At 43.1% G+C, this 19092-nt stretch overlaps 1 protein-coding gene across 1 annotated transcript in view; it reads left to right on the forward strand.

The window, feature by feature from the left end:
- The window catches only part of LOC146816480 (exportin-5-like), a 1728456-nt gene that overhangs the window by 292344 nt on the left and 1417020 nt on the right, over window positions 1–19092 (forward strand). The window contains exon 6 of the mRNA XM_085610324.1: window positions 8349–8375. Coding sequence (XP_085466450.1) covers window positions 8349–8375 — 27 coding nt within the window. The remainder of the gene's footprint in view (window positions 1–8348; window positions 8376–19092) is intronic.

The raw sequence follows: 19092 nt of genomic DNA on the forward strand, positions 1-19092 counted from the left end.
GATATGACTCCTGAGGTCTTAGAGTTTGGTTACCTTATTTTTCCCCCTGACTGTTTGAACGTCATTAGAGAAGCTAGACGTCCCACCACTAGAGCCTGCTATGCAGCCAAGTGGAAGCGATTTGTGATATATTGTCATAACACCATCAATCCCCTAGACGTGTCTATCCAACACATCATAGGGTACCTTCTACACCTCCAAAGGTGCACCTTAACCTATACGTCTATTAGACTGCACCTTGCTGCCATAGCAGCTTACCTACAAAATAGACAACACTTATCACTTTGCAGGGTATCTGCCATCACAGCCTTTATGGAAGGCCTTAAAAGGAAAATTCCTCATAGAGTTGCACCCTCACCTGGGTGGAATTTAAACATCGTTTTCACAAGACTAATGGGCCCTCCTTTTGAACCTCTACATAAATGTGAGCTACAATTCTTAACCTGGAAAGTAGCTTTCCTAGTAGCCATTACTTCTCTTAGGAGAGTTAGTGAACTACAAGCACTAACTATCCAGGAACCTTTTTTGCAAATCCATCATAATAAGGTTCTATGAACTAATCCTAAATTCCTTCCAAAAGGCATTTCTCCCTTCCTCCTCAGTCTGTGGAGTTGCCCGGATTTTTCTCACAACCACAGACAGTCGCAGAAAGAGCTCTTCATACTTTAGATGTTAAAAGAGCATTGCTTTATTACATCGAGAGAACACAACCTTTTCGTAAGACCAAACACCTTTTTGTGTCTTTCTCACCACCACACAAAGGCAGCCCCATATCAAAGTCTGGGATAGCTAGATGGATCGTTAAATGCATACAAATTTGCTACCACAAAGCAAAACTTACTTTATCTGTTCCTTTGAAAGGCCACTCTACACGAAAGATAGGGGCTTCTATGGCATTTTTAGGGAACATTCCCTTAGATGATATCCGCAGGGCAGCTACATGGTCTACACCGCACACATTCACAAAACACTATTGTGTGGATGTGCAAACAAAAGAACAAGCTAGTGTGGGCCAGGCTGTTCTCAAAACACTATTTCAAACTACTGCAACAGATACTGGTGGTCTCCGCTTAGGATGGGTACTGCTATACAATCTATGCTAAGTGTGTGATCTACAGCTCACATGCCTCAAACGACAAATGCTACTTACCAGTATGCATCTGTTCTTGGCATGTAGAGCTGCAGATCCACTCACGCCTCCCCGGCTACCTTTATCTGTTCCAGTACCATCTTATTTAGATACAGCATACATGGGCATCTTTCCTGTTTCTTACAAAGCCCCATCATTTCCCTGCTGGCGAAAAAAAATCTGAGGATGGAGCCCATGCCCATGCGCACTGTGATCCAAAGGAGGAGTCGCCTATCGCGTGACTTCCAAAGACTTTCCAGGACAAAAACCAAGTGCAAACATCCGGGCCCAACACCAGATGACGATCTGTGTTGATCTGCAGCTCTACATGCCAAGAACAGATTCATACTGGTAAGTAGCATTTGCCTTTCATACAAAACTAATTGGTCTGAAGTTCAGTCTTTGAGTTTGTGAAATCATTTGCTGATTTAAAGGGTACAACAAATGCTCAACTGCCTTACTGCTCGACTACACTACCACAAATAGAGAGTGAGGCGCTATCTAACTTTACCTCTGCCTACCTTTGGGGATCCACTGGACTATGTGCACACTATACCACACTTTAGGATAGTATATACAGAGCCAGCTTCCTACAATATACAGCGCCAGCTTCCTACTACAATCCATTTTAAAATCCCACAGTGTAATGTCCATCTGATTTCTTGATTAAGTGCACCATATATTAGGCTATCGGAGGTTCGGTTTCTTTTTCTGGGAAAATATGACTCTAAATACCAAGTTCAAACCTGCATGCATTATTTTCTGCAGAAAGGTGAAAATGCAGCCTGATAGGCTTTCATTATTAAGAGAGAAATAAGAGTTGTGTCCTTTTAGGAATCTGTAAGGCTGCTCTACCCTCAATGCACCCTATTGGCAGTTTGTCTCAGAGTGCTAGCTCTCTTGCCTAGCTCATGTAAGCAGGTCATTGTAGGAAAGTGTCCCATTTTTCATGGTTGCCCCCACTTTTTGCCTGATGTTGATGCTCTTTGACTAAGTGTTTCTTGGGTTCCTGCCAACCAGGTACCCAGACCTATGTTCTTTCCCTAAAACTGTACTGTTGCAAACCTAATTGGCAACTCTCTGGCCACATACAAGTCCCTTGAAGTGTACAATGAGTACCAAGGGCACTGTAACCAGGGAAGACCTCTAAGGACTGCAGCACATATTATGCCACCTTTAGAGGCCCTGTTCCTCAACACACACACACTGCCAATGCAGGCTGCGTGTTTTGGCTGCAGTGCAAAAGTGAAGAATCATGCCTACAATCCACTGCCTATGGCATAGGTAAGCCACCCCTCTAGCTGGGTTCCATATACCAGTAGTGAGGGTACAGGTGCATGAGCCCTGTACCCCTACAGTGTCTTAGTCTATTCTTAGACATTGTAAGTGCAGTGAAGCCATAAAGAGTATATGGTCTGTGGGTTTGTCATTACGAACTCCACAGCACCATAATGGCTTTACTGAAATCTGGAAAGTTTGATATCCAACTTTCTCAGCACATTAAACCCACACTGATGCCAGTGTGGGATTTAATGCCAATTGCACTCGGAGGGTATCTTAGAGATGCCTCCTGAAAAAGGACCTAACTCTAGTGTACTGGCAGCTCGCCAGATGCCACCCCCAGACATATTTCTGCACTCCTGGATCAAGCGCCTCCAGCTCTCTGGGTCCTGAAACAAAGCACATCCTGGGCAGAAGTGCAAAGCCTCCTCACCCAGGATGGGCAGGGTCCACAAAGGGGAAGCTTCAAAGGCCTGCTGCCTTTGTGAGCTGTCCCAGCCATTTGCTGCTCTCAGCAACTGGCCCCCACTGGTTCTGACTCCCACTTTGGGCCGGAGAATGTGCAGGAAAACCAAGATAGGAGGATAAGTGTGCCCACCTTTGCCATCCCCACCCCTCAGGTGGGTAGGCGAGGCACAACCCTCAGTCCCTGCCATCTTGAAGAAGGGGGGATCCAGCAAACCAGAGTGAGGCTTATGCCCCTCTCCCACTGAAGACTGGCATAATAGGGGGTGTACCCACACCAAAGGAAGGTACCCATTGGTCCTAACCTGTATCTACCTGAAAGGCCCCTAAATTTAGTATTTAGGAAACCTGCCTCCTCAGACTAGCAAAAAGAAGAGAAGAAGGACCGAAGAGCCGTGCTGAATGAAGAGGACACCAACTGACTTGGCCCAAGCCCTGCCATCCTGTCCCAACCTCAACCCGCTCCAGCGAAACCCCTTCCTGTCTAGCTGCCCCCCCAGAACCTGGAGGACCTGCCCTGTTTTCCCTACCAAATCTGCGAGTCTGCACCACTCTGCACCAGACGCCCACAACCCAACTTGGAATGGCCCACCACCCAGAGGAGGTCTCCCCGGCGACCCTGACCTGGGATCTGGTGATCCCTGACCTACTTCAGGCATCCCGACGATGCCTGCAGCCTCTATTTGGAGGCTCGCCCCGACTGCGACAGGAGCTGGTAAGCAAAACCTGATGCCAAAAGACACCTCTGCAAGCGATACCCCACAGCCTTGGGTGGCTAAACAGACGGTGTCCCGGCATCCCTTGACATCCCAACCTACCTCTCCAACCGGTGGTCGCCTCCAGAAGATCTTCGTGCCCGAGACTGCAGTGTTCACTATCACCAAAGCTTCACCATTGAAACCAACATTGCTCCCGATGTCGATCTTGCAGCCGGCCACCGCTGTAGGTGCACCTTGTGTGCAAACTTGGATCCTCCTTTGCCCTGAGCTCACCCGTCTGGCCTGGTCATGAGCAGCCACCAACCGACGGCCCCCATGCTTCATAGGCTAATTCTGCGCCCGGCCGCCCTAGTGCCGCTGACTGTGCTTTTTGAATGCATCCTTGACCCTGGAGGAACCCTTGTTCTAACCTCAGAAACTCAAACCTCAAGACTGTTTACTTACCTGTAAAATGTTAACCCTATATCTCCCCATAGGATTGCATTGACTGTTTTGAGGATGTTTTATATGGGAACCTAAGAAACTGTGTTTCTTTACTTCCCTTTTATCCAGGAAATGTCCCAGTGTGATATCTAGGCATATCACACTGAGTCAAAAGTAAACCTGAATAGTAATTAATAAGTAATAACAAATGTATTTGCACTTTTTTACAAACCTGTAAGAAAAGTCATTGCTCATCCAGCTTGCTTGTTAATCTGTCTTGAAAAGTACAATCATATTTACCTGTACCAAGTCCTCCTTGGTTCTATAAACAAAATACAACAAATAAATATTTTGATGCAAACAATTGGTCTGAGTTCAGTCTTTGAGTGTGTGACATAATTTCTTGCCTGAGTTTGTACAGTAAAACCTTAACAATACCCTCTGATTAAGCCTTTCTTCTCGTCCACACTACCACAAATAGAGAGTAAGATATCTACTTTAACCTCAGTGAAGCCTTTGGGGATCCACTGGACTCTGTGCACACTATACCATACTTTGGTATGGTATATACAGAGCCAGCTTCCTACAGTCATTGGGAGCACATAGAATGTTTAGAACATCAATTTAATCTAAAATACATTTATGATAGCTTTTTAATCTTCCCTCAATGCTTTCGGATTTTTCCTGTTGAGTAATATCAAAAGATGAAGATTCCTGAGAGGAATTGTCCTCAAAATGCCTTCCTTTTTTCTGAAGTACCCTTCATTCGGCAGAAAAGGGCATTTTCCGGCCCCTAAGTCTGTGTGGAGTGTCTCCTGAGTATCACGTGGTGAAAAATTGCAACATCTGTTGTAAGATGTGAAAGTGTACATTCAAAAACCGAGAGGGTTTCAGCGTGAGGGGCTTCATGGAGGAAATGAAAAACGACGATGAGCTAAAGAAAATAAAAAGAATTGAGAGCTCTTCTTCTCATGTACCCTATGGAAAACAGCCTATAGACAAAGACTTCCACATAGGGAAATATAAATAAAAATCTTCATCAATACAGCATTTTCATTGCTCTCGCCATCCTTCCGGCGCCACTCTAAGGTATCGATGACATTGAACCCTGACTTATTCACCCTCAAAAGAGGGCTTATTGTCACATAAACTGTGAAAAGTAGTAAATATCGCGGTCGAAAAAATGCTGGTGATTGACATGGACACTCATTCGATGTAGATAAAAGACCAAACCGTTTTGAAGAAGTCTCACCATTCAACGTCAATGATTTTGCCATCTAAAAAGACCATGGATGATGATCCTCTTCATCAACTTCCAGGAAGCTGGAGTTGTCTCCAAGCATGTCTGGATTACCTCAGAAGAGTGGGAATACTCCTAGGTTTTTCACAACCTTATTTACGACTACACTTCGAAAGAGTAGAGACTTTATAAAAGCCTTTTTCTGCTGCCTCCCTTCCAGTTTTGCCAGTTCTCCTCCGTTGCCACTTGGGCTGTTAAAACCAATAATCCTTTTTAAGATCTTCTCCAAGAGCCTCTAGAACCTTTACATTTGTTGCCAAGAGTGGTTTCAAGACCAGTTTCAATGTCTCTATAAGGAAGAGGAGACAATAATTCCCCATCTCCAAGCCATCCTCCAGAAAGAAGGAAAAGATTCAGATCTCCAACAATATCAGTAACACTCTCCATGACTACAGATGGCTCTACATCATGTAGTCTACCTTTGCCAGCAGCTTCCCCATCTAGATACTCTCCAGAGGAGGACATCACAACCTTCCAAGGGAGGGGTGAGCTGTCAGTGACAGCGGAGAGCAGAGCAGTGGCTGAGGAGAGAGAGAGCTGTCACCAAGGAGGGGCTGAGTGGAGGGGACTCGGCTCTCAAAGGATGCGTGGGCTCCCTCGGCTGTGTAAGAGCCTGTGACTCCTCGACTCGGGGCTTCGCACCGCCTTCTAGGTCTTTTTCTGACTCTAGTGCAACCTTCCTGCTGAATGAGGTAAGGCCGAGCTCCCCTGATGATAGAGAGAGGGTGGGGTAATAAAGCGGGAGGTGCCAGGAAGGGGCAGCAGCCGTCGGCAGTTTGCCCCTCTCTGCTGCCAACATGCTAGCCATTTGTTTTGAGATCTGAACCTCCACCCCCCCATCTCCAGTGAAACATCCCTCCTCCCCCAACACACACACACTCCGACTGGCAGCCATCACTCTGAGTTGAATATCATGCAAAATATACCGCTTCTCAACCAAAAATAACTGAAATGACAGCCACCGCTGGAGGGCAGGAGATAAAGAGGGAGGGAGGGTTTGAGAGGAGGTAGTTTGGCGGTGGGCAGCCCGGGGCAAACCAGGCGGAGGGAATCCATGAGCAGGAGCGAGTTTGGTGGCGTAGACAGATCACCTCAGATGGAGGGGTCCAGTGTCCGACCGAGGCAGTGCGGGGGGTGGGGGCGAGCATGGGCTGACGGGAATCTAGGGAAAGGGTACTGGTTTTGCACCCCAGATATGTACATAGTATAGGGGAAGGGTCTGACATACCGTTTCAAAGGGAGGGTGGAAATTGCTGGGGAGGGATGTGAACAGACAGACTCAGATGGTGGAAGAGAGCGACCTTGGATAGGCGGAACACCATGGAGGGTCGCTGGCGGAGAACAGGGTTTGCCAGAGAGACCGAATGGGCAGGGCAGTGGAATCGGGGATTGGCCGAGGACGGGAAACAGCGTGTGACAGAGGCGGGATAAAACAGGGCTGAGAAGGGCCTCCAGGCGGGGAGGAAGGGAAAGGCACACACAGGCTGAGACAGTCAGGAAGGGGCAGGCCTGGGATGGCTCTCGTCCATGGAATGGCTTGATGGCAGCATGTTGAATCACAGGTAAACAAACACTAGGTGGTAAAAGGTAAGGCTGACAGGACGAGATAAAGACAGACGGGCACGGAGCGCCGCCGAGGGAAGGGGAGGGGCAGACACAGATTGGCAACAGACTTAGTCAAACACATGCTGACTGACGCCCGTAGTGAGGCGCTGACAGATTCACTTTCAAAGCGGCGGACAGAGCACAAGTCAGTGGCAGAGAGCCGGCTACCTGGCGTCAGCCTGGCCAAAGTTTATTGAAATTTAAAGTACTTACTAGTTCTGTCAGATTGTCTGTCTGTGTCTGCTTCCCGGTTCAGCGCTGCCCGCGGCAGTGAGCTGCACGGGGACACGCGGCCACTGTGCATGCCATTACTGCCTGTCTCCCAGCCCGGCCACAGCGCTGCCTGCGCCCGCGATCACGATACCCCCTCTGTCTCATTCAGAATCTGCGCAGCGGCCATGCTGAGTCAGTCAGTCACTGGTTTCGGTCGATGCAGCGCGAGTTAATTTATGCGCAGACAGAAACGCAACAAGAGTGGACTCGACTCTCAGATTCGAGTCTCCTGCCGGCCGCTTCTGTTCTGACCAACCTCACTTTCTTCCTCCTGTGTACTTTCAGGACGCGACGCACTCTGCAGAATGCAATGCAAAGCAGCACGCCGTGCTCGCACATACGTATGCATATCTCCTGTCCGGGTGCGGGCACATGCCCTGTCCGGGCAGGCACGCCGAAGGAAGACAGGGAGGGATCCAAACATGCTTCCCTCCCAATAGAAAGCATGGATTTGGCGCGCGCGCGCCAATAAGAAGCGTGGGTGGAGCTTCCACCCTAGCTTTGCAAGCCAAAGCGACAACAATAGATCTCGCTAGAGGCGAGCAGCGACTGCGCTGCATCGCTAGGCGAGACCTAAAAAAGAACGGTCTCTCAGAGGTAAACTGCCAGTGTGGTGCGCTGTTTGTACTGAAACCTCATAGTTTCTTAAAGGGACAGCACCTTTTTTCTTTCTTTACAATGAAAACCTATTGGGTTTAATTTCTTTTTTCGTTCTTAATACATTTTCACCTTTCTGTGCAATACGCAGCAGCACAGGTTTGAAATTGGTATTCTGAGTTATTGCATTCTCCAAGAAAAAAAAACAAACCTCTGATGGGAAATCATAGGGTGTACTACATCATGAAATCAGATGGACATGACTCCCCATGGGATGTTAAAATGGATTCTACATATATAACGAAGTGCTAATGGGTCCACGCAGGCAGTGCATAATTATTTTAGTGTTTACGACTTCAATGAAGATTCTTTGATGCAGAAAAGGACTGAAAGCATGTAAGTTTTTCTTGTGCCTTTCATTGTAATATGGAGTTTACTGAACATGTGTTCTCTGGTGCGATTCACGACAGGAAAAGAAGCAACAGTGTGTGCTTGTCAATGTTTTGATGTTGATTTTCTGTTCACTACTTAATTCTGTCCTATTATCTTTTTTCAGAAATCCGATCGGACTCAGCAATCACAGGTATGCATTATTTTTCTACACTAGAGTGGTGGGTACAGTCATGGTTCTTTCACATTCAATAAAGGAAATCATTTTTACTGTTTTTTTTTTTTTACTTTGTGTGCTTACATAACTTTGGGCCTGATTTATTTGGTGGATGGCCTGTCGTTCCACTAGGGGGATTGAATAAATTACTCTCCCTTCATGGTGGAGGGACTGTCTGTCAAATGTATAAATTACTGCCAAGCTGTTGGACATTTATAATGCATTGGCAGGTCCTTGCCAATGCATTTCGCTATTGCCTGCACCAAAAGTTTTCCTTTTTATTTTCATAAAGAATATTCCGAAATACGTGTGTATATGTGTGTATGTATATGTATATATATATATATTCACTGAAAAAAACATAGGTTTCACACATGTTATAGTTAGGAATTAGCATTTAAAAAACCTTGCAAATTCACTTAAAAAACCATAGGTTTCACACATGTTATAGTTAGGTGGATATTTCACTCGTAAAAAACCAATGAAATTCCCCCGTTATAGTTAGTTCAGTCAATGACCAAAATCTGTCTTGACAACAATTACTTTTTATTCAATGGAGAATTGTTTCACCAAGTGTGCGGGACTGCGATGGGCACCTGCTTCGCCCCCAGCTATGCAAATTTGCATATGGGCTGGTGGGAGGAGCAGGTGGTCCAAGCTCGGTTCCCTAAGGAGTGGCAGGACAATGTAGTGTTTTGGAGCCGGTACATTGATGACCTCTTTGTTGTATGGAAGGGCACTCAAGAAAGTGCACGTGATTTTGTTAATGGATTGCAGGACAATGATCTTAACTTGAAATTGACCTATGAACTCAGTACAGTCAGTGTCAATTTTTTGGACGTGACTGTTTACACTGTAGGTGATAAATTGGAAACAAAACTCTACCGTAAGGACACAGATGGGAATACTCTATTACATGCGACCAGCTTCCATCCTAACAACTTAGTGAGGAGCATTCCTTATGGCGAATGCCTTAGAGCTATGAGAAATTGTAGCAATAATGAAGATCTTAGCGCAGAACTAGCATGTCTGAAGGCTCGATTTGCAGCCAGAGGCTATCCCAGAGAATGGGTGGATACAGCGATTTGGAAGGCCCGTAAAAAATCGAGAGAAGAAATTCTATTTAGTCGTCAGAATAGACTTGAGATGCCAGAAAGTGACAGTGAAAGCAGGTGTAGACTGATCACTAGTTTTAATACACAAGAAAGCAGTCTACGAAAACTCTTGCAAAAACATTGGCATATCATTGTGAACGATCCCATTCTTAAAAAATCTGTGGGTCGTAGGCCATTGATAACCTTTAGAAAGGCCAAGTCACTCAAGCAATCTCTGGTCAGTAATATGCTTCCGATGACGAAAGGAAAAATCACTCAAAGTTGGCTTAGCAGAAAAGAGGGTTTTATTTAGTGTGCTAAGTGTAAGGCATGTGTCCATGGTAAAAATACCTCTAGCTTTGTGGGGGGCCTTTCACCAGATGTGATCAAAATTAAGGGTTATTACTCCTGCAAATCGGATTTTGCTGTGTACGTACTCCGGTGCCCGTGTGGCTTACGGTATGTTGGTAGTACAATACTCCCAGTACACAAGCGTGTCCTACAGCATTTGAGGGCCATCAAAAATGGGGATAAGACCTACCCCGTGGCAAGACAATTTGATCAATTCCATGACAGAAATACCAAAGGACTCGAGTACTATGTAATCGATGTAGTCCCAGCCAGTGAGAGAGGTGGGGATCGAGTCAAAAAATTGAGGAGACTAGAATCCAATTATATTATTGGGCTCAATACCAAAATCCCTGAAGGTCTTAATATGGAAGAAGACTTTCATACACACCTTTAGAGTTATAGCGGTATTACTCCCTCTCCTTGTATCAAAAAATTTCCAGAATGTTTTTGTAATTGTAATTTTTTTTTTAAAGTTTTGTGGTATGATTATTATTTACACTTACTATAGTTATACAGACTTGGTTAAAGAAGTAGACTGAAATAAATGAATTTGGGGCTTAAAACTTTGCTATTTGCCCACTTGGGCTTAATTGCGTATGAATATGGGTTGAGAGTATTACTTTTGTAACTTACAGAAATTCTGTGCACGGAGCATTGGCCCACTAGGGCATAACGTGCGCTGATGAATAGCGCTTATACTCACATCAGCCTATTCAGTTAATGAGTTTTCTCTTTCCTTGAAATTTGTATTGTACACAATAATTGTAAATACTTTGTTTACAGAATTGTTTTAATTCCGATGATAAGGACAGATTGAGTGTATTAACATGAAATGCATGAAGGATCATTTTTTCTGATTTCCCCAGCAGTCCTGGTAAACTTGGAACTACGAGTCTGTTGTCACTTTTTATGGTTTAGTAGTTCTATACGCACTGCGCATGCACTGAGCACTTTAAATGGTGGAAAACTTTGTGAAATGTTGGTGAACAAGCTTGCGGGACAAGCGAAACGCGTACAACGTTTTTAGCTGACTTAATAAAGAATATCTATATATATATATATATATATATATATATATATATTTCAGTGTGGATATCATCCGAGCAATCTCAGTAAATAATCCAGCGGCACACCCAGGACAAAACAATAAATTTTATTATTGTTTCAAACGAACAGAACTACGCGTTTCGGCGAAGCCTTTGTCAAGTTAGTGACCTATGCCCAAATTCCCTTAAAAATATAGGTCAAAGTTAATGAATAGTGAAGAAATACTATCGCGATCAACATTTCATTTGTGTACATTTTCGTAATTTCGAACGAAATAATACATTACAATATTAATGATAATATAGTTGTTCACAAGTCCATCAATTAACAGAAAATAATCAATTAACATTTTCATAAAATATCTCACTGGTAACTCAAACTCATATACCCCGAGTACACTAGATGATAGATAGTGAAGAAATACTATCGAACTCCACGATTTCATTTGTGTATGTTGGCAAGATTCGCAACACACCCTGTTAATTTCTAAAACATGCTGCTGATTATAATGCTATGCATTCAATTATATTATGTATTTATCCGACAATGTGAGATTATATTATTGTCAATTAACAATTTGATACAATGTCTCACTAATAGCCCAAGTTCGTATATGCACCTGGTAAAAAGATACCCAATGTACACCAATGACGTATTCCCATAGAAACAATTTCTAATACACTGTATGGACGTTCATCATAAATCCTACACATTTTGATTAGGTTAGGACAAGTCACAATACAGATTTCGGTGAATTTGGGTAAAGTCTCCACCTGGTGTTATGGTGCTCAAAAGCATAACGGGTAATGTACCCCCACAATATTTCAGAGACCATTTCATAAAATTATGATTGTAAATATGAATATACATCGCAACAATCTTCTTGTAAACATATATATATATATATATATATATATATATATATATATATATATATATATATATATATTACCTACTGGCGGTCGCCAGTAGGTAGTTATAGTTAGGACCACGTTTCCATAGGAAAACCTCAACATTCTATTTTGAATAACTTTGGCGCCGGTCGACGAATCCTCGCGAATTTCTCAAAATAGGTGGGGCGCTACGCTCCGCTCCTACCCTGAAAGTCTCGGGGGGGATTCGTCAAGCGGGGGCTGAGATAAAAGGGGGGTCCCAAAACGCGTTTTTCCCATGCATTTTTCCATAGGACCTTTAGAACGAGCTACAGCCCGAACGGCTGAACAGAATTACTAGAAATTTGGCAGAGAGGTAGTCCCTAGGTCAAGGAAGTGCCTTTTGTAGGTTTGGTGTAAATCTGTTCAGTAGATTCTGAGAAAATAGCCTTTAAATCAATATATATATCTGAGCCCGCTTACCGTACGCTTACCGTACGCTTACCGTACGCTTACCGTAAGCTTACGGTGGCGTGCGCGAGCACGATTCTGATTGGCTCTTAGATCTTAGTAAACATTCGAATCGGCCGAAACCAGGAAGCGGCGTCCGCCATTTTGTCTCTCGCACTGAGTGTTGTTTATCAAACATGATGGCCAAAAACATGTTACGGGGCAGTTTTGACAACTCCCTCCCACATAGTCATGTTGAGGGAGTCCCCAAACATCCCCCAAGAGCAAAAACGTTTTTTTTTTTTTTTCGGCAATTTCGCGGGGTACGCTTACCGTACGCTTACCGTACGCTTACCGTAAGCTTACCGTACGCTTACGGTAAAAAAATAAAAATAAAAAAAACACTATCCACACTTACCCCACCCCCTGTGCTTTTGGTGGCCGCAGGCCACCAAATGTGCAGGGCTTATTAATAGAGAAAAAAAACGTAATTTTGGCAACATGAAATTATAAAATCGAAATAAAAAAAACACTATCCACATTGACCTCACCCCCTGTGCTTTTGGTGGCCGAAGGCCACCAAATGTACAGGGCTTATTAAAGTTGATAAAAACCGTGCACGGAACGAACTGCGTTAAGTGGGCGCGCACGCCACAAATGGCGTAAAGTAACTTAGCATTTAAAAAACCGTTCAAATTCACTGAAAAAACCATAGGTTTCACACACGTTATAGTTAGGAAATAGCATTTAAAAAACCTTGCTAATTCACTGAAAAAACCATAGGTTTCACACATGTTATAGTTAGCTGGACATTTTACTGATAAAAAACCAATGAAATTCCCCCGTTATAGTTACTGTAGGCAACTATAACTCACGCGACCGTAATCCTCTGCTGATGACATATGTGTCTTTATGAAAAAAAAATATTTGTAATATATGTATAGCTAAAATTTAATGGAAGAAGATATGGGCAAATAAGTGTCTAAATACAGTATTGGCATCAGCAGAGGATTACGGTCGCGTGAGTTATAGTTGCCTACAGTAACTATAACGGGGGAATTTCATTGGTTTTTTATCAGTAAAATGTCCAGCGAACTATAACATGTGTGAAACCTATGGTTTTTTCAGTGAATATATATATATACTCAAACCACTCTCAGTACTTCCTTCCGGCGAACTGACAGAAACAGACCACCAGGACAAGTCAATGGCAAGGTTCTTTTATTACTCTTTGTTCCTCATCTTATGACGCGTTTCTGGCATCAAGTGCCCTTGATCACATAAGGAGCTTGCAGTACGCCATCTTTTTTATATATATGCTTTGTGAAAAGGAACACACCTCCATAGTGATAAACAGTGAAGAAACACTTCCTTTTGTTACATGCTACAAATCATTGTAAAGTGCCTCAATAGCAGAAAGACAGACCTCAACTCATTTGATCGCACACCTGATAAACATTACCATTCGCATTTGTTGTGGCGCGTATTTTCAATAAATATTTTAAGATATATTAAATATTTAGAAAAACAATAAAGTTTCAAAATTAAATAAAACATGTATAAATAATTTAAAATGTACACATTATCACACTCCAACAGATGTAAAATTAGCGAAATCGTGTGAAAACGTCTGCTTTTGGAATACATATAACTGCTTAAATGCGTTTTGTTTTTCCAATTTGATTTTTTCAGTGAATATATATATATATATATATATAATTTTACTGGCGGTCGCCAGTAGATAGTTATAGTTAGGACCGTGTTTCCATAGGAAATCCGCAACATTCTATTTGGAATAACTTTGGCGCCGATTGACGAATCCTCGCGAAATTCTCAAAATAGGTGGGGCGCTCCGCTCCTTCCCTGAAAGTCTCGGGGGGATTCGTCAAGCGGGGGCTGAGAAAAAGGGGGGGTCCCAAAACGCGTTTTCCCCATGCATTTTTCCATAGGACCTTTAGTCCGAGCTACAGCCCGAATGGCTGAACAGAATTACTTGAAATTTGGCAGAGAGGTAGCCCTCAGGTCAGGGATGTGCCTTTTGAAGGTCTCGTGTAAATCTGTTCAGTATTTCCTGAGAAAATAGCATTTAAATCAATATATATATATATCTATAGGCGCGCTCCGAGCACGTACCGTAAGCTTACCGTACGCGCACGCCGCCGTGCGCGAGCGCGATTCTGATTGGTTGTTAGATCTTAGTAAACATTCCAATCGGTCGAAACCAGGAAGTGTCGGCCGCAATTTTGTCTCTCGCACTCTGAGGGGGTGAAAAACAAAGGTGGAGAACGTGAAAAGGGGGCAGGGTGGACAGTTCTGACCCCCTAGCCTTTGTCAGGGGGTCCCAGAAGGACCCCCAAGGGCAAAAATTAATTGTAATTTTTTTTTGAAAAATCGCGGAATGCGCGTAGCGTACGCCAAAATTATTTTTTGAAAAAGGAGAGATTAAAAAAAAAGAATTTGTGAGGTAAGGTTGGCTCTTAAAAGAGCCGTTGTGTTAATACAAGGATAGAGGAAAGAAAGAATGGGAATATTATGAACGTCTACAAACGTGCTGGTCTATCTTATTGTTAATAAGGGAAACACTGGTCTCCCCAAAAACAATAAGACCACAACACGTTGTACACCTCATTGAAACCCTCCGAAATCGAGGGTTAATGTCCAGAGGAGCTGAAGAAGGTGATGCTCCCACCTCAGAGGAAGGGCTCAGCTGAGCTGCCGATGATGTACTCGGCTGAGCTTCTGAGGTTGGGCTCCGGTGACTTACTGAAGAGTTTTCTTCAGTATGTCGAGCAAAGGTCCTGGGATGTTTATCCCTAATGTGTCTCATCATAGAGTGATTTCCAAAGGAATACTTCTTCCTTGGATTTCCTCTAGATAAAACACGGTCACAAAGTGTGCAAGTGACCAATGGAGTATTCACCTTTTTCTGCCCCTCTGGAAAAGTAAAATACTCCCACACAAAAGAATCCTTTTGTTTCCTCCTTCTCTATCTGATGATGGTGCTGCTAGGCTCACTCTCAGAAGAGGACTGCTGCTCTGCCATTGTATCTCAATGTCAATTCAGCTCCTTCTCCTAGGGGATCTCAAGCAGTAATGAGGGGAATGGGTGTGGTGTTGGAAGTTTCTGGAACTGAAAGTAGTTTAAACCAATAAAAAGTGTTCTTTGTGGATCACATGACCTACCGTGCGCGCTCCGTAAGCTTACGCTACGCGCTCGTAAACAAGTACGCATGCGCAAACGTGACGTAAACATGCGCTTACGGAGCGCTTACGGAGCGCGTACGTAGGACACACTCGCGCATTGCGCATTACACGCACCCGCGTAACCGCGACGTTGGTTCCGCGCAACGCGCATGCGTGTACGCGTTGCCGAAGAAGTACGCATGCGTACGTACGTCACGTACGTATCACGTAAGCGCACCGTACTTATGACGTACGGAGCGCGTAGCGTCAGCTTACCGTACACGCACGGCAAAAAATCCATAAAAAAAAAAAAATTTAAAGTTTCAAGGGTTGTAGAAGATAATAACTGTGATGTACAACTATATGTAAACATTAATTTTAAAAAAAATAACCATTCCATAATGCAGGATATAGTACAAATATTATTTTATACATAGGTTGGATATTATTTTTTAACAAAAATCTCCCAAAAAAATTTGCATTTAAAAAACATTTGAAATTCACTGAAAAAACCATAGGTTTCACACACGTTATAGTTGGGAATTAGCATTTAAAAAACCTTGCAAATTCACTGAAAAAACCATAGGTTTCACACATGTTATAGTTAGCAGGACATTTCACTCGTGAAAAACCAATGAAATTCCCCCGTTATAGTTAGTGCAGGCAACTATAACTCACGCGACCGCAATCCTCTCCTGATGACGTCAGATATTACATCACTGATGACATATATATGTGTTTTTCTGAAAAAAAAATATATGTAATATATGTATAGCTAAAAATTAATGGAAGAAGACATGGGTAAATAAGTGTCTAAATACAGTGATGTAATATCTGACGTCATCAGCAGAGGATTGCGGTCGCGTGAGTTATAGTTGCCTGCACTAACTATAATGGGGGAATTTCATTGGTTTTTCACGAGTGAAATGTCCTGCTAACTATAACATGTGTGAAACCTATGGTTTTTTCAGTGAATTTGCAAGGTTTTTTAAATGCTAATTCCTAACTATAACGTGTGTGAAACCTATGGTTTTTTCAGTGAATATATATATATATATATATATATATATATATATATATATATATATATATATATATATATATATATATATATATATATATATATATATATATATATATATATTACCTACTGGCGGTCGCCAGTAGGTAGTTATAGTTAGGACCCCTTTTCCATAGGAAATCCGCAACATTCTATTTTGAATAACTTTGGCGCCGGTCGATGAATCCTCGCGAATTTCTCAAAATAGGTGGGGCGCTACGCTCCGCTCCTACCCTGAAAGTCTCGGGGGGATACGTCAAGCGGGGGCTGAGATAAAAGGGGGGTCCCAAAACGCGTTTTTCCCATGCATTTTTCCATAGGACCTTTAGAACGAGCTACAGCCCGAACGGCTGAACAGAATTACTCAAAATTTGGCAGAGAGGTAGTCCCTAGGTCAAGGAAGTGCCTTTTGTAGGTTTGGTGTAAATCTGTTCAGTAGATTCTGAGAAAATAGCCTTTAAATCAATATATATATCTGAGCCCGCTTACGGTACGCTTACCGTACGCTTACGGTAAGCGTACGGTGGCGTGCGCGAGCGCGATTCTGATTGGCTCTTAGATCTTAGTAAACATTCGAATCGGCCGAAACCAGGAAGCGGCGGCCGCCATTTTCTGTGTTTCACTCTGAAAAAAAAAGAGTGAAAACAAGAAAAGGGGGCAATGAGGAGAGTTACAGACCCCCTTACATTTGTGAGGGGGTCAAAGAAGGACTGTAAAGTACAAAACAAACATTTATTGATTTTTAAAAAAAATCATGGGGTACGCGTACGGTAAGCTTACGGTAAGCGTACGGAAGAAACATGGCGTGCGCGAAGGAGATTCTGATTGGCCCATAGATCTTAGTAAACATTCGAATCGGCCGAAACCAGGAAGCGGCGGCCGCCATTTTGTGTGTTTCACTCAGAAAAAAAACAGAGAAAACAAGGAAAGGGGGCAATGAGGAGAGTTACAGACCCCCTAACATTTGTAAGGGGGTCAAAGAAGGACAGAAAAGTACAAAAAAAACATTTATTGATTTTAAAAAAAATCACGGGGTACGCGTACCGTAAGCTTACGGTAAGCGTACGGTAAAAAAAAATAAAAAAAAATAAATGAAAAGCAGATTTAAGAGTTTAGAAATTAGGGAGCTCTAAAAAGAGCTGTTGTGTTTATGAAGTCATTTTTTTAGTGGTACCTACAAGTAAGTACCGATGCAGAGTCTAAGGTTCAAGAGGAAGACTCTGTTCCCTTCATCATTGAAGTGCACACCATCTCCTCTATAAATGTCTTGCATGTCATAACGCAAGTTGTTGTGGTAAATGGCACCCATACCATAGTCACGGAGGAAAGCAGAAACAGATTTGTTGACGTGCTTTCTTGCTTTGTCAATCTGCGGACAGAAATGATTGGACCAGTTCCATTTTTGCCTTTGGCATATGTTGGAAAACACAAAGGCAGTTTTAGGGAAAAGTGTAAACAGTTGTGCAAAGGTGTCCTTCATAAGCATTTCCAGACCTACCCCAGTCAAAGTGCCTAGGTCATTGCCACCACAGTGCACTATTATGAGGTCAGGGTGTTGGATTTGAATGAAGGATTTCACCAATGGCATCAATTGGTGCCACTTTAACCCTCTCTGACCAATCCATTTAATGTCTACATTTGGCAAAGCAAGGTCTCTCACCATATCTGTTTTCTCTGCAAACTTTTCACTCCAGAAGACATAGCTGTGCCCTACAATCCACACTGTGAACATCTTCAAAGGAGATCTGGATGCACTCAGGAGGTGTAATTCAGTAGAATGGTAAAAAGAAATGAAAGACAGTTTGGATATGGAGGCATACATATTTTTTTTATAAAAAAAAGAACTGATTGGCTGTTTCATACCAGTCTACACCCCATATATATCTCCCAACTTTGCCCTGCAAATGAGTCCGCACTCACAACTCACAGGTAGGTTGCACAACAACATTTATTTTCGTGGATGAAGCAAGCATATACATATCGCACAAAGTTTGCCCTTCATTAAAAGCGCACTCTCAAGGCAGGTTGGCTTACGCGTTTCGAGCCTCATCGCTCTTGATCACAGGCATGTATGCAGAGTTCTGGCAACACGTCAGAACTTAACTCTCGTCTGCATGCTAATGAAATAAAAAAAAAGTACGCGCACCGTACGCGTACGGTAAAAAAAAAATAAAAAAAAGTTTTTAAAAACATATGTAAAAAAAAGATGAAAGATAAGGTTGGCTCTTAAAAGAACCGTTGTGTTCATGCAGGGACAGAGGAAAGGAAGCATGGGAAAATTATTCAAAGCGACAAATGTGCTGATCTATTTTGTTGTTCACTAGGGAAACACTGGTCTCCCTATGGCAAATTAGATCTTTACAAAATGTGCAATGAATATCAACCTTCCGAAATCGAGGGTTCATTTTCAGAGGGCCAGCAAAAGGAGATTCTCCCCCCACAGATGAAGGGCTCACCTGACCTGCAGAAGAAGGAGTAAGCCCTGCAGGTGATGGTCCAGGCTGAGCTGCTGTGGATGTACTGGCTCGTCTTTCTGAAGAGTTACCTCCAAAAAGATGACCATGTGTCCTTCTGTGTACATCCTGGAGGTGTCTCTTCATGGTGTGATTCCCAAAGGAATACTTCCTGTTAGGATT

Source organism: Triturus cristatus, chromosome 6, assembly GCF_964204655.1.
Source record: "Triturus cristatus chromosome 6, aTriCri1.1, whole genome shotgun sequence".
Taxonomy (NCBI): domain Eukaryota; kingdom Metazoa; phylum Chordata; class Amphibia; order Caudata; family Salamandridae; genus Triturus; species Triturus cristatus.